We start from the raw sequence: 12,887 nt of genomic DNA, 5'->3' as shown, positions 1-12,887 counted from the left end.
GTTGTCAATTTAATTACTATGGTTATTTTATTTATTTTTTTTATGTGGGAAAGAATCAAATTGTAACATATGTGTGAAACTCATGACAATACCAAAAAAAGAGAAAATGTCGTTGTCGCACTTGCATTAGTGTGTCTAATTTTTGTTTGCAAACAGTTTCGTAATTATTTCCCCTGTGCTCATTGCTCACTACATGCTCACTGGTGCATAACGAATGTTTTCCAGTAAATGTTAATTCTAATTTGGAGAATTTTATAAAGTTTAACAATGTTTCTCACTAGATAGTCTTCTAACTACTTTTTTGGACACTTTGATAACAGATTTCCCTATTAAATGTTTAATTTTCCCAATATATATTTAATTACGGAAAAGTTTTACAATGTATTTGTCTTAAATTGAAATTATTTTGAATTTACCACATGAAGTAAGTAGCCCGAAGGGGGAAAACTGAAGTAATTGATATTCTACGTAAAAGCAACCTATTGTAGAATGATGATGCTTCTTACCTTCAGCACATAATATTTACGTTAGAGAGTCAGACAGAGAAATATCCTGCTTTTTCCTCCCCTATGACCACTCATCTCAAAGATCTACATGTAAGGATTCGTGTCACAAAATTTCGGCTCTCCAAAGACATTCATATTTATTATTATTATTATTATTATTCCTGAATATTCCACCCTTACATAATGTAGTAACTTTAGACATCTTAGTTTAAAGTGCTCTCTTAAGTAATAGTTTGAGCAACCACGTAACAAAATTTAAAATGTATGAGGGGGCACGACGTTTTATTTCCCCCCTCTCTTTTCAGCACCCTCCCAACAGAAAGTATAATTTCTCACAAGCAGGACAGAAAAAATAAATAAGAAATATATTTAGAGTATCTTTTTCTCCTTCGCGAATAGAATATTTATTCTACCGAAGACGACCCTACGCCGTTAAGGTTAGGTAACAATAGAAATACCTAATATATTTATAGCGCCCCTTGACTGTAATATTACCTCTTCTTTATTTGTTCGAGGCCGCCCTACACAACCAAGTGTGACAAAAAGAATAGGAAAAGTGTCTATAGATTACAAAGCACTTTATATTTTGTCAGAAACGAGGCAGTGTATACACAGCATTACTTTCGTTAACAAGTGTTTCACCCTTGATCGCTTATAAAATTAGGCAGAATAAACGTTTGCCGATCATTGGTCTAGAGGGATTTGTCCAGGATGGTTTGGTGTCGGGCTAGTAACGATGAGTATGTTTATTTACATCACCGTTAAAGAAATAGCAAACTTTCTGAAAGAAACTTACTTAGGAAACATCATATCCTCCTCCTACTTAGCCATAGCCCATTCTGCAAAATTGCATCTGGTGTTCTGGGTGAAAGTTCTATGGGACTATTAGAAAAATATATATTCCCGTTTCCACGCTGATGGTAGAATTTCTTAAGCAGTTATTGAATTACGTTCAAAGCGTAGGCGTAAATAGCGCCCCCGCAACCCTGTGGCGTGGGGACCGCACAAGCTGCAAGGCCAAAAATATACATAAATTACGCACGGGCGGACCAGGCCAAATTTTCACCTGGGCAAAGTGCCTTTTTGGCGCCCTCCCCGTAGTACTAGCCTATATTTTACATTTTATCATAGTGTTTTTAATATTTTAAACTCATTTTTCAAAAAGACATTCATTACCTAGGAAAACTTCACAAAGAATATGACTCGCTATAAACAATACGAACTTTGCCTCCCCCCTCCCGCTTGGTCTAGTGGCTAGCACGCCTGCCTTCTGTGGTACCGGGTTCTATTCCCAGTGGATTACTGTTGAACGATAAAAGTGGTTCGGATTCCACTATAATTAGTATCCACATCCCCTTCGGCCATTAAGGGATAGCCGTGGAACGCTACACTCAAGCAAACAAACAATACTTACTCCCCCGCCACTCTTTATTCTACATACCATCTCTCAATTTTTCGATACAGCCCCCGTAGTACTATGAAACTCTCTTCCTCCATGGTGAAATGCTAGAAGATTATGTAATTGCCACTACTTTACAAGAATATAAACCAAAAAAAGTCAGTAGAAAACACATTATAAAATTTACTTTTTGAGGCTCGTTTTGGCGCCCCTCTTTCTCTGGCGCCCCGGGCAGTCGCCCGGTCCTTGGTACGGTCCTGAAAGTCGGACGCATAACTAAGGACTGCGGAGGAGATGTTAACCTTCATGTTATGCCATTGGTTTGACGTTTTTGAAATGTTCAGTGACTGATCGGTTAGTGAAATAATTTCGACGGTTACTGATGTTTAAAGTTTAGCTAAGACAAAGTTACCTAACCAAATACATTTAATATCGCGATGACACAATTTGATTTTTCCTCATTTAAAAAAGATAAAAATAATAGTAATAATAACCCTTACTCGTACTAGGCTCGAACTAACAACCTAACTCGTACAGACTAGTTGCTCTGACCAACTGAGTTTCGATTTCTTACGCGAAAGAAGTCTGTTATATTACGAGGCATGCTTTTCATTATCAAAACTGTTTGAAGTAATACGAACATGCCTTAAGAACAGAGACGGAACTGAATTACCACTTGATTGACCTTGAGGGCAAATCACCAAAGGGTAGCTATAAACGTAAGTTCAGCATGCATTTCTGTGGAGTTCTGTCCAGTAGGGTCTATCTGCCAATCATGCTTGTTCGTAGGAGTAATATTTTACAAACCTAACCTTTCGATAGAGCACAATGGCAGAGAATCAAAGGGAATGAATTCTTGCCCTTGTGAACGTGGGATACCACCATGTGCAATAAAACTGTCGCGTCTCCTTGGAGTGATATTTTATCGAAAATGGCTATAGCTCGTTTTCCTTTACATATCCGAAGATTTTGAGGGTTTCAAAATGAGGAAACGTTACTGACAAACAAGGACGCATTTAGGGGTGGGTCCAGGGGGTCCGGACCCCCTCTGAAATCCCAAATTTTCTGTAAATTTAGCCTAATTTTGGAGATTATCTTTTAAAATTTTATTATAATTTATCCTAATATTAAAATCGGACCCCTCCCGAAATAAATTACTGCATGCGTGCCTGCTGACAATTTTCAATATATTCGTTAAATAATAAAATAAAATAACTAAATTAGAAGCAAAAAGCTTCAACAAGGGCTAACTTTTGTCCACTGCCAATATTGTTAAAGGGTTATTAATAGCAAAAACTGCTAGTCAATGCTGAACCTTGGAACTTCACCCCGAACCTTTCGATAGAGCACACCTATTATTGAGAACCACATATGAAACATTTGATCAAGACTTATCCAGCTTTTATCTGGCATGAAATTATTATATACACCAAAATGCACTCTCCTAAAATGTGTATCTAAACATTGCTCTACGTATCTACGAAGCAATGATTTTTTTTTATCGAAATATGTGAGCAGGAAACTCTAACAGCCAACCATTTTATTTAAATCGTAATAAACCCTGTAACCGTGCGTAAACGTGAAGACAAAGCTTGGTCCATTGGTAGTGTTGGAAGAATGAAAACTCAATGTTCGTAGGTCCGAATCTATCCACTCACCACACCATTTTATTCTTATGTGTAACGATGAAATAAGAAAGAAAAAAATGTATAACCGTTAAGACGAAACTTTAACCAAGTCTGAAGAGAACAATACTAAAATAGTAACACAATGACGTCAACCAAGAATTATTTCATGTAGCGTTTGGACGAAATTACAGCTGTCAACAATTGCAGAAGTAAAAACAGGCTGATAGGCATAATGCAGTCTAAACTTCTAAATGCATTTACTTCCTCAAAACTTCCGTCTCGTCATTGGTATGCCGTTAGTCATGGTAAAACCTTTCAATTGGAAGTGAAATGACACAAACTAAAACAGTTTTAAATCAATAAATGTCTATGTGTAAAAGTAGGTGTCTCTTATCTGTAGTTCTGAGTGAAAATGAGAGAAGAAAGTATGGTGATCGAAAAAAAAAATCAAATTTGAGATTTCAACGAATTTACACGTATTATAGCCTCTAATATCGAAAAAAGTTATTTTTCGATACATGTCCATCTGTTCGTCCGTCCGTTCGCCACACTTTTCTGTGCACTTGCTTAGAGGCCATACCGTTCAACTTAGCTGCACCAAATTTTAGTTTAAGATTTTCATAGTATTTTCTATATATTTTTTATTTCCCTCCTACTCCCAAAACAAGGGTAGTTTCCTGTACGATGAAAATAGAAAAAAGATATGTTCTCATAACTGGCTCTAGCGATCGTTTTCTTTTTTTTTTTATAAATCAATATTTAATTAGCAACCCTATTTTGTGGTATAAGGCATTTATCTGAGAAAAATCTACAAGGGGTAGTTTATACTTAGGGGTGAGTTTTTTCTGTGATTTTCTCAAAATGGACTCAAGTGTTTTCGTTCATATTTCATAAATAAATATTTCATTAATAATTTAACAATATGGCATAACTCGTTTGTCGTAAAAAAAATGCGAGGGGTAGTTTATTCTTGGTGGAGAGTGTTGTCTGGGAGATTTTCTCAAAAACGACTCAAAATAGTTTATTCATATTTAAAAAATAAATATTTCGTTAATAGCCGAACAATATGGCAAAACTTGTTTGTCCTGAAAAAAATATGCGAGGTGTAATTTACTCTTTGGGGTGTTTTTCCTCCACGGTTTCACACTTCAGTAACAATTGCGGCCTAACACAGTTAAGGAATTGAATTGAAAAAGTTTAGTGCGGTGGCCCTGTAATTGAATATTTTTTGGTAAACTCCCTAGCTTTTTGTGGTAAACTCAGGCTTTTCTTTTTCGAGCGGCAAAAGAGAGAAGAAAATATGGTGATTGTGAAAATAGTATATCAAATTCAGATTTCAACGAATTTACATACTTCATGGCGTCTACATACCGAAAATGCGATTTTTCGATACCCGTCCTTCCGGTACACTTTTCTGTGCACTCGCCTAGAGACTATACCGTTCAACGTATCTACATCAAATTTTAAACTTAAGAGTTTACATAGTATTCCTACAGGAGATTTTCCAATTTTTTTCCTACCGCCTAAAATAAGTGTGGTTTACTAACAGCCGAAAATCGAAAAAGCTATTTTATCCAAAATGTTTTTTTTAACAATTTTGTTTATTTTTCATTAATCAATATTTAATTAACAACCCTATATTGCAGTATCAGATATTTCTCTCAGAAAAATTTACGAGGGGTAGTTTATTCTTGGAGGTGACTTTTTCTCGACGATTTTCTCAGAAAAGACACTGACAAATTTTGTACACACTTCATAAATAAATATTTAACCTTGTAACATGGTATAAATCAATTAACCTGAAAAATATATGAGTAGTAGTTTATTCTTGGAGTTGAATTTATTCCCAGTGAGTCTCTCAAACACGACCAGTTGGCAACCCTGTATCTCGACAACGAAGCTGAATTCGAAAACTGCAAAGGACCATTTGTCTCCTTTTGATGTCACGAATCATCTCCCGAAGTTTGTGGACATCTTTCAGGTTCACCATTAATAAAGCTTCTTTTCGAAAAGTTAACTATTAACTTTAGGCATTGTTTATCTTTTTTAAATCACAAATGCCGTTATTAACTTTAAGGCAGAGAGCTACTTTTGAGAAAATAGATCTTGAAAAATAATTTTAAAACTTAAGACTTTTGTTTTCGAGACATTCCAGACAAATGAGACATTTTAAAAGTTATCTCGTGTCCAAAACATTGGTCACGTCTTATTTTGGATGTCACAAAGCGCGTCTCGTGTCTTTCTCGAGAGATGTCTTATCTCATGCGCATTTGTTAACACTTGGAAAGGATTATCTTTCTACTCAAAGCATTGTTTTTATAATGGTTGCATATTTATGATAATTGCCGTCAACATAAATTACAGTCCTTTCAGTTAAATTGTTTATTATTATTATTGAAATTAAAATTAAATGGAATATCTAGTTTAACGTTGCGCGATTATGCACCTACGTTAAGGGAGAATGATGATGAATGAAATGGTGAAATGAAGAAAGTGGGAGGAAAAGGGAAAATTCCAAGAAAACCCATGCACACGGTATTTGCCCACCTCAAATTTCACTTGGCGCGAAGTGGAATCGAGCCACGGACCCCATGCACCAAAGGTGAATGTTTTATTATTATTATTATTATTATTAATAATAATAATAATAATAATAATAATAATAATAATAATTGAAGAGAGTTTAACGAGTTTCAACCGTCCGATTCAACCAACGTTTGGGTGCCTGTTCGTTTGTCTGCTCCATGACTTCTCATAAAAGACATTTCAGTTTAATGAAACTAGTAAGTGCCTTCTTTTAGCTTTGCGAAATAACTATTGCTTGGAATTTGAATCTGCAAAATATAAGAGGTAAAATTAACCACATGGTGCAAATTTCCACTCAAGTCTACAAAACAATTTTGCAATATCAACTACGTGAATCTTGTCCCATAAAGAAGCAGAAACCCCTACACCGAAGAGCCCTCCGATTTTTTGATCATTGTCCACACGGACTGAAATTGTCATTTGAAGCTAAGACTTTAATATGAAGCTAATAATTTCTTTAAAATAGACGAAAAATTCGAAAGTTATAAGCATTTTAATATTTTTGCGTTTTCCCATAAGGGAGCCGTAGCCCCCTATACTGAAGAGCCCCCCCCCCCAGAATTTAATATTGTCCACTCGGACTGAAGTTGTCATTTGGAACCAACACTTTAATAGGAAGCCAAACATTTCTTTAAAATAGACGAAAAATTCGAAAGTTATAAACATTTTAATATTTTTGCCTTTTCTCATAAGGGGGACGTATTAGCCTGCACTGAAGAGCCCTACAAGATTTGATCATTGACCACTTGGACTGAAATTCTCATTTGAAACCAAAACTTTAATATGAAGCCCAAAATTAAACTTTTACACCAATTTAAACTGACTGGGTTCCGGTTCACCCCACTATTATGTTTAGTTTAGTTAAGTGGTAATTTGTGCAGCTTCACATCATCAAAAGAATCTTTCACTCCCCCCCCCAGGAGTTCGTGCTGGATCCGCCACTGGAATCAATAGACACTTTTCCTATTCTTTTTTTCACCCTTGATTGTGTAGGGGCTCACAAATAAAGAAACGGTAATATTACTATCAAGGGGCGCTATATATTAGGTATTTCTTTAGTTACCTACCCCTAATCGTGTAGGGCTATCTTTGGTAGAATAAAAAATGCTACGTGATATTCCAATCATGAAAGGGGAGAGGATGCTGTAAATATATTTCTTATTCATTTTGTCTGCCCTGCTTATCAGAAATTACTTTCTGTTGGAAGGGTACTGAAATGAGAGGAACAAAATAAAACGTCGTACCCCCTCCTACATGGTTGCTCAAATAATTACTAAAGAAATAATTTTAAACTAAGATATCTAAGATTTAAACTAAGAAACTAAGATATCCTTACATTATGTAAGGATGGCATATTCAGGATTATTATTATTATATGAATGTTTTTGAAGCACCGAAATTTTGAGACGAACAATGGTATGTAGAGGTCATAGGGGAGGAAAAACCAGGAATTTTTTCTGTCTGACTCTCTAACGTAAAAATTATGTGCTGAAGGTAAGAAGTATCATCATTCTACAATAGGTTGCTTTTACGTAGAATATCAATTACTTGAGTTTTCCTCCTTCGGGCTACTTATCTCATGTGGTAAATTCAAAACAATTTCAATTCTATACAAATACATTGTAAAACTTTTCCGTAATTGAACATCTAGGGAAAATTAAACATTTAATAGTGAAATCTGTTATCAAAATATCCAAACAAGTAGATAGAAGACTATCTAGTGAGAAAAATTGTTAAACTTTATAAAATTCTCCAAATTAGAATTAACATTTACCGGGAAACATTCGTTATGCGCCAGCGAGCATATAGTGAGCAGTGAGCACACGGGAAATAATTACGAAACTGTTTGCAAACAGAAATTAGGAACACTAATGCAAATGCGACAATAGCATTTTTTCTTTTTTTGGTATCGTCATGAGTTTTACACATATGTTACAATTTGATTCTTTCCCACATAAAAAAATAAATAAAATAACCATAGTAATAAAAATGACAACAGCACTATCATGGGGTTTGAACCCACTACTTTCGGCACACAGCCCCGTTGCTCTAACTAACTGAGTTATTTGTTTTTTTACGTAAACTGAGCCTGTTCCGGTAAAGACGATTTTTCATTACGGTCGCGCTACCAATTCGTCGTTTTCCATAGATAATTTCCACTTTTTGCTCTATCTTTACGTTAACACTTGGCATATATTCATATATTTGGAGTTTGCAGATAATGCACGTAATAAGACATATTAGAAATATTTCGTTTTAAATTTTCGTTTGTAGATTTAATCCACGTTTCTGTCAATGACATAGATGTCGCTGCTTCGTATTGTACTGCAGAATTCCCTCTCGTTCTTGAAAATTTCCCACTTTAGCAGAGTTGGTAATTTTTGAGATTTCTGTCGATTTAATGTTGTTTGCTTCTAATTTATTTATTTTAAGCTAATATCTAACACAAATATCACAAACGGGTTTGTTATTAACCTGTCCTGCTGGGGAAACCTTCCGAAATTTCGAACATATAAAGAAAACGGAGATATTTTCAAAAAACTTCAAAATAAAGAGACGCGTCATTTATTTTGCTCATAGTAGTACATCAGCAGAAATTCCATGTCTCGTGTGCTCAGGAGTGACCTACATCTACGGGCGTATAAGAGGCGGACTGGTCACTTTCTGACCCAAACATTAATGTCCTAGAGGGTCCTTAAATCAAAGACTGTTGCGGCGTTACACCAACAATCTGCACCGAAAGATTCTGTTCACTGACGAAAAAGTGTTCACAATTGAGCAGACCTAAAACGCCCAAAATGACCGTGTGTATGCCACGTCATCTACTGCAGCTGCTGAGGCAGCTCCAAGGGTTCAGACGGCATATCATCCTGCCTTAGTGATGGTTTGGTGGGGAGTGAGCTACTCAGGCACAACCCAGCTGCATTTTTGCGAAAAAGGTATTAAAACATCTGCCAAGGTATACCAGGACACAGCGGGACACAGTGCTAACACCCATAGTGAAACCACTGTCGGCTACCTGTCTGTTCTGTTCCCTGGAGAAAGAAAGGTAGACCTTCCAGCAGGAATCCGCTCCAGGCCACAAAGCGAAAACAACCCAGGAGTGGCTGGCACGGAACGTCTCCGACTTCATTTCCACCTTTCTGGCCTTCTAACAGCCCGAACTTTAACCCGTTGGACTACAAACTTTGGGTAATCCTTCAGGCAAAGGGCTGCCATAAACGGCATCCATCTGACGACAGTCTGAAACAATCCTTGACCCGAGCAGTGAACAATTTTTCCATGGACGTGGTGCGAAATGCCATTGACCAGTGGCCGGACAGACTTCGTGTCTGCATCAAGGCCAAGGGAGTACATTTCGAAAAATGATTGGTGCTTCAGGTGTACAACATATCAATGTAAAAACATGACCAAAATAAACTGCCGTGATGTTAATACTCTCTGTGTTATTCACATTCAAACTTGTGACAGTATTTATGAGATAACTAGGTATACCCACATCAGGAATTAAGATTCGAGACCACGCGCAAAGGAATGCGATTAGCAGCTACGTTGCTTCAGAATCAACGAAATAATAATACAAGGAGAAAAATAATTATTCAATTAATTTTATTAACACATTATTATTTTAAAAATGCGTCCAATATTCGAATATACTCATATCCATATCCTTTTAACAAAATAAAACGAACTTCCACATTGTCAGTTTACCTGCTTCATATATTAACCGTGATATTTGTTATATGGCTTCAATGGTAAGAATTCACTAGTAACTGATGCCGACTGGGAAGTTTATGATGTTCTCAAATGATGATAATACATAATAAGAATCTGAACATATTAGAACATTTAAGTAAGAACCGAATCCTTGTACATGAGTATCTATATCATTTGAGGTCAATTTGGGGATTACCGTTCGTACTTACCAAATGTCACCAGATGGCAGGGTTAGTAATTTTTTTTTTTTCAATTTAAACCTTTTTTAAATAACTTCCTTTATATTAAATATACATAGAAGTAAGTCTGATTGACCTTATGCTGACCACACATCACTTCAAAGGCATGATTGCCATAATCTGGTTGGTAAGTCCTGGCTCCGTAAGAGCTGTTGCCAGCACTATAGTTAAGTTTTACGATCAATTTGGATCATGAAAAAATGTTTCACTCAAGCTTATGGTTAACTTCGTTTTTAAACATTTTATTTTATTTTTTAAAAAACAAATTTAAACTGCGGTTGATATCTTACCTCTGTCAAGAGTTCTAAACACTACATTCTATAGTATTGTTGCACTACTCTGTCATTATTTACCTTCTACGCGATACTGATTCGTAGCTGTTTCGATCTCTGTAGTATCTTATAGCACACCAAGAACTTCCTGCAAAGGCTGATACAGATAGAAGTACCTTAAAAAGAAAGGAAGGTAAAACTTATTTGAAATAAAGTAATGTTTCAAAGGTTTCTCAAAACATTTCCCTTTGCAATGTCCTGCACTCTTATTCATAAATAACAAGATAGATCGAAAACTAACGTTTTTTTCATTTCACATTTTTTTTTTTCAAACCGTGAAAATGTGACTTATCTGTTGTCCAGTGAAAATTTTACCATCTCTGCTTCACGTTCTAGTTATTGGAGTGATCACTATGAAGTTATTAGGGAATCGAGGACAAGTGTAGTTCGGGAAGTCAACCTGGGGCAGATGACATACCGTTCTTGCTTAAACTTAAGCTTAAATGTCATATGGAAAGTCACCAATCAGTTCAACAACCCCTAAAACTATGGATTCGACACTAATGTCGGTCATTTTGGACATTCATTTTTCGCCCATTCTCACCCCCATGGTGATGTGGGGGGGAAGGTTAATTACAGCTTAAAGGGCATCGAGTGTGTCACTATTTATCTCAGAGACCTCGAAACTATGGATTCGACATTAAAATCAGCCGTTTTCATCTGTTTTTACATGTCATCCTCTACCTACCCTCATCTCACGCCCCCAAACATACGACATTAAGAACGTCTCTATTCATCTGGGCGATCCCAACTGATATTGGTTATTTCTGATTATTTTACGTCATCCTCTTCCCACCCCCTACGAATGTCTTAATCGCAATGAATTTCTTTCTAGGTTGTTAGTCGTGTGTGTACTAAATGGGAATTTGATCCAGACATTGCATAGTTATGCTGGAACATACATACATGCATTTATATAGAATATAGTTTTCTGCGATTTAATAACCATGCCCTTATTCTATATTCAGTAGCGTCCTTCCATCAGTGTACTAAATTTCAGCTCGATCGGCTGAGTACTTTTTGCTGCAATGAAGTGCAATTGTTACATTTGTCATTCCCTGGAAAGATTATCCTTGTTGACCACACGAGAATAAAAATAGCCAGTGTGGAAATCACGGCGCGCCCCACTCATCCCTCTCTTCCAGCTTTTAAATTTTAAACAGTTCGACCCACAGTTCTACGACTCAAAGGAAAATGAAATCTTTTACGTCCACGGTTGTGCCGGTTAGGCTAAAGAAGACGGTGATAATGAAAAATCAATGAAATGATAAAATAAAGAAAGTGGGGGGAGACGGGAGAACCCCGAGAAAACCCACGCATACTGTGTTTTGTCCACCACAAAGCTCACTTGGCGCGAGCTCGGATCGAACCAAGAACCCCATGCACTAGAGGTGAACGCTCTACCACTGAGCCACCGCGGACCCTCTGCGACTCAAAATGACTTATTTACTTTTGATAATTTTTCTCTATTAATTTAGAAATTTTCTAGATTTTCAAAATCTGATAACGAAATTCACGGCTTATTCCCGGTTTCTTCCCGGTATACGAAAGCTATGGTTTATTAACAGGTTTCACGACTGGTCGGGCACCCTGTTCTACCTGCGAATTTGTACTGAAACATAACGAACTCGAACAATTCCAGCCTTTTCAATGCTAATGGAGAAGAATATAGGAAATCACAACAAAAAAATATAGGAGGTTTTCGTGAAGCTGTGAGAAAGGAAGATTTCAATTATTTACTGATACATTTTGAAGAAACATTTGTGCATTTCGAACATTTTAAAAGAACAAGGAACAAAGGAACTCATATAACAATATTTCTACCGATTGGAAGAAACATTTCACTTTTCCAATTGGTAGAAATAATAATAATAATAAAAATCACGGAAATTACACCAATTGTTATATGAACATACATTCTACTCTAAATATAACTAAATGGATAATTATTCTTAGTGTTTTCGTACGTAGCCCACAGTGCTAAGCAACGACCAGAAGGAAAGTGTAAAAAGGATCTGAACCAGAAAATCAGTGTTTTTAAACATACGTCTCCAAGATGTGACTAATTTAATCACTTGCAAGATCCTATCATTTCTATGTTAGTTCCTTTTATTTATTTATTATTTATTTTTCAAGTAATATGCATAAGTTGTAAAAGTCAATACAAAATTCATTTAAAACATCACAAAACACATTATACGAAGAGTTGGTTTGTAAATATCTAAATACCAATTGCACACAGAACTTAGTGCATCTACGGAAATATGTACAACAGTACCAGTGTAATTTTCATTTTCTTCAGTGCCTGAACTTATTGCTATCTTCTGTGTCTCTTTGTTCTGCTCGTCTTGAATTTTTTCATTCATCTTCAAGGATGCGGTCTGGATCATTGCCTGGACAATACTGACGTCAGCCATGTCCTTATCTGATAGCGCAGAAGATACTCTTATCTGAGCATCTTTCATCAGTCTAGTAGCTAC

General features: G+C 36.1%; 1 protein-coding gene across 1 annotated transcript in view; it reads right to left on the bottom strand.

Moving 5' to 3' along the window:
• Window positions 1-12,887, bottom strand: part of LOC145671236 (uncharacterized) — a 101,525-nt gene that overhangs the window by 7,978 nt on the left and 80,660 nt on the right. The window contains exon 6 of the mRNA XM_081740136.1: window positions 10,429-10,523. Within this exon, the coding sequence (XP_081596262.1) occupies window positions 10,429-10,523 (95 nt within the window). The remainder of the gene's footprint in view (window positions 1-10,428; window positions 10,524-12,887) is intronic.

Source organism: Thermobia domestica, chromosome 15 (genome assembly GCF_964235325.1).
Source record: "Thermobia domestica chromosome 15, izTheDome1.hap1.1, whole genome shotgun sequence".
Taxonomy (NCBI): domain Eukaryota; kingdom Metazoa; phylum Arthropoda; class Insecta; order Zygentoma; family Lepismatidae; genus Thermobia; species Thermobia domestica.
The sequence above is the reverse complement of the archived record's forward strand: the minus strand, read 5'-3'. Positions and strand labels throughout refer to the sequence as shown.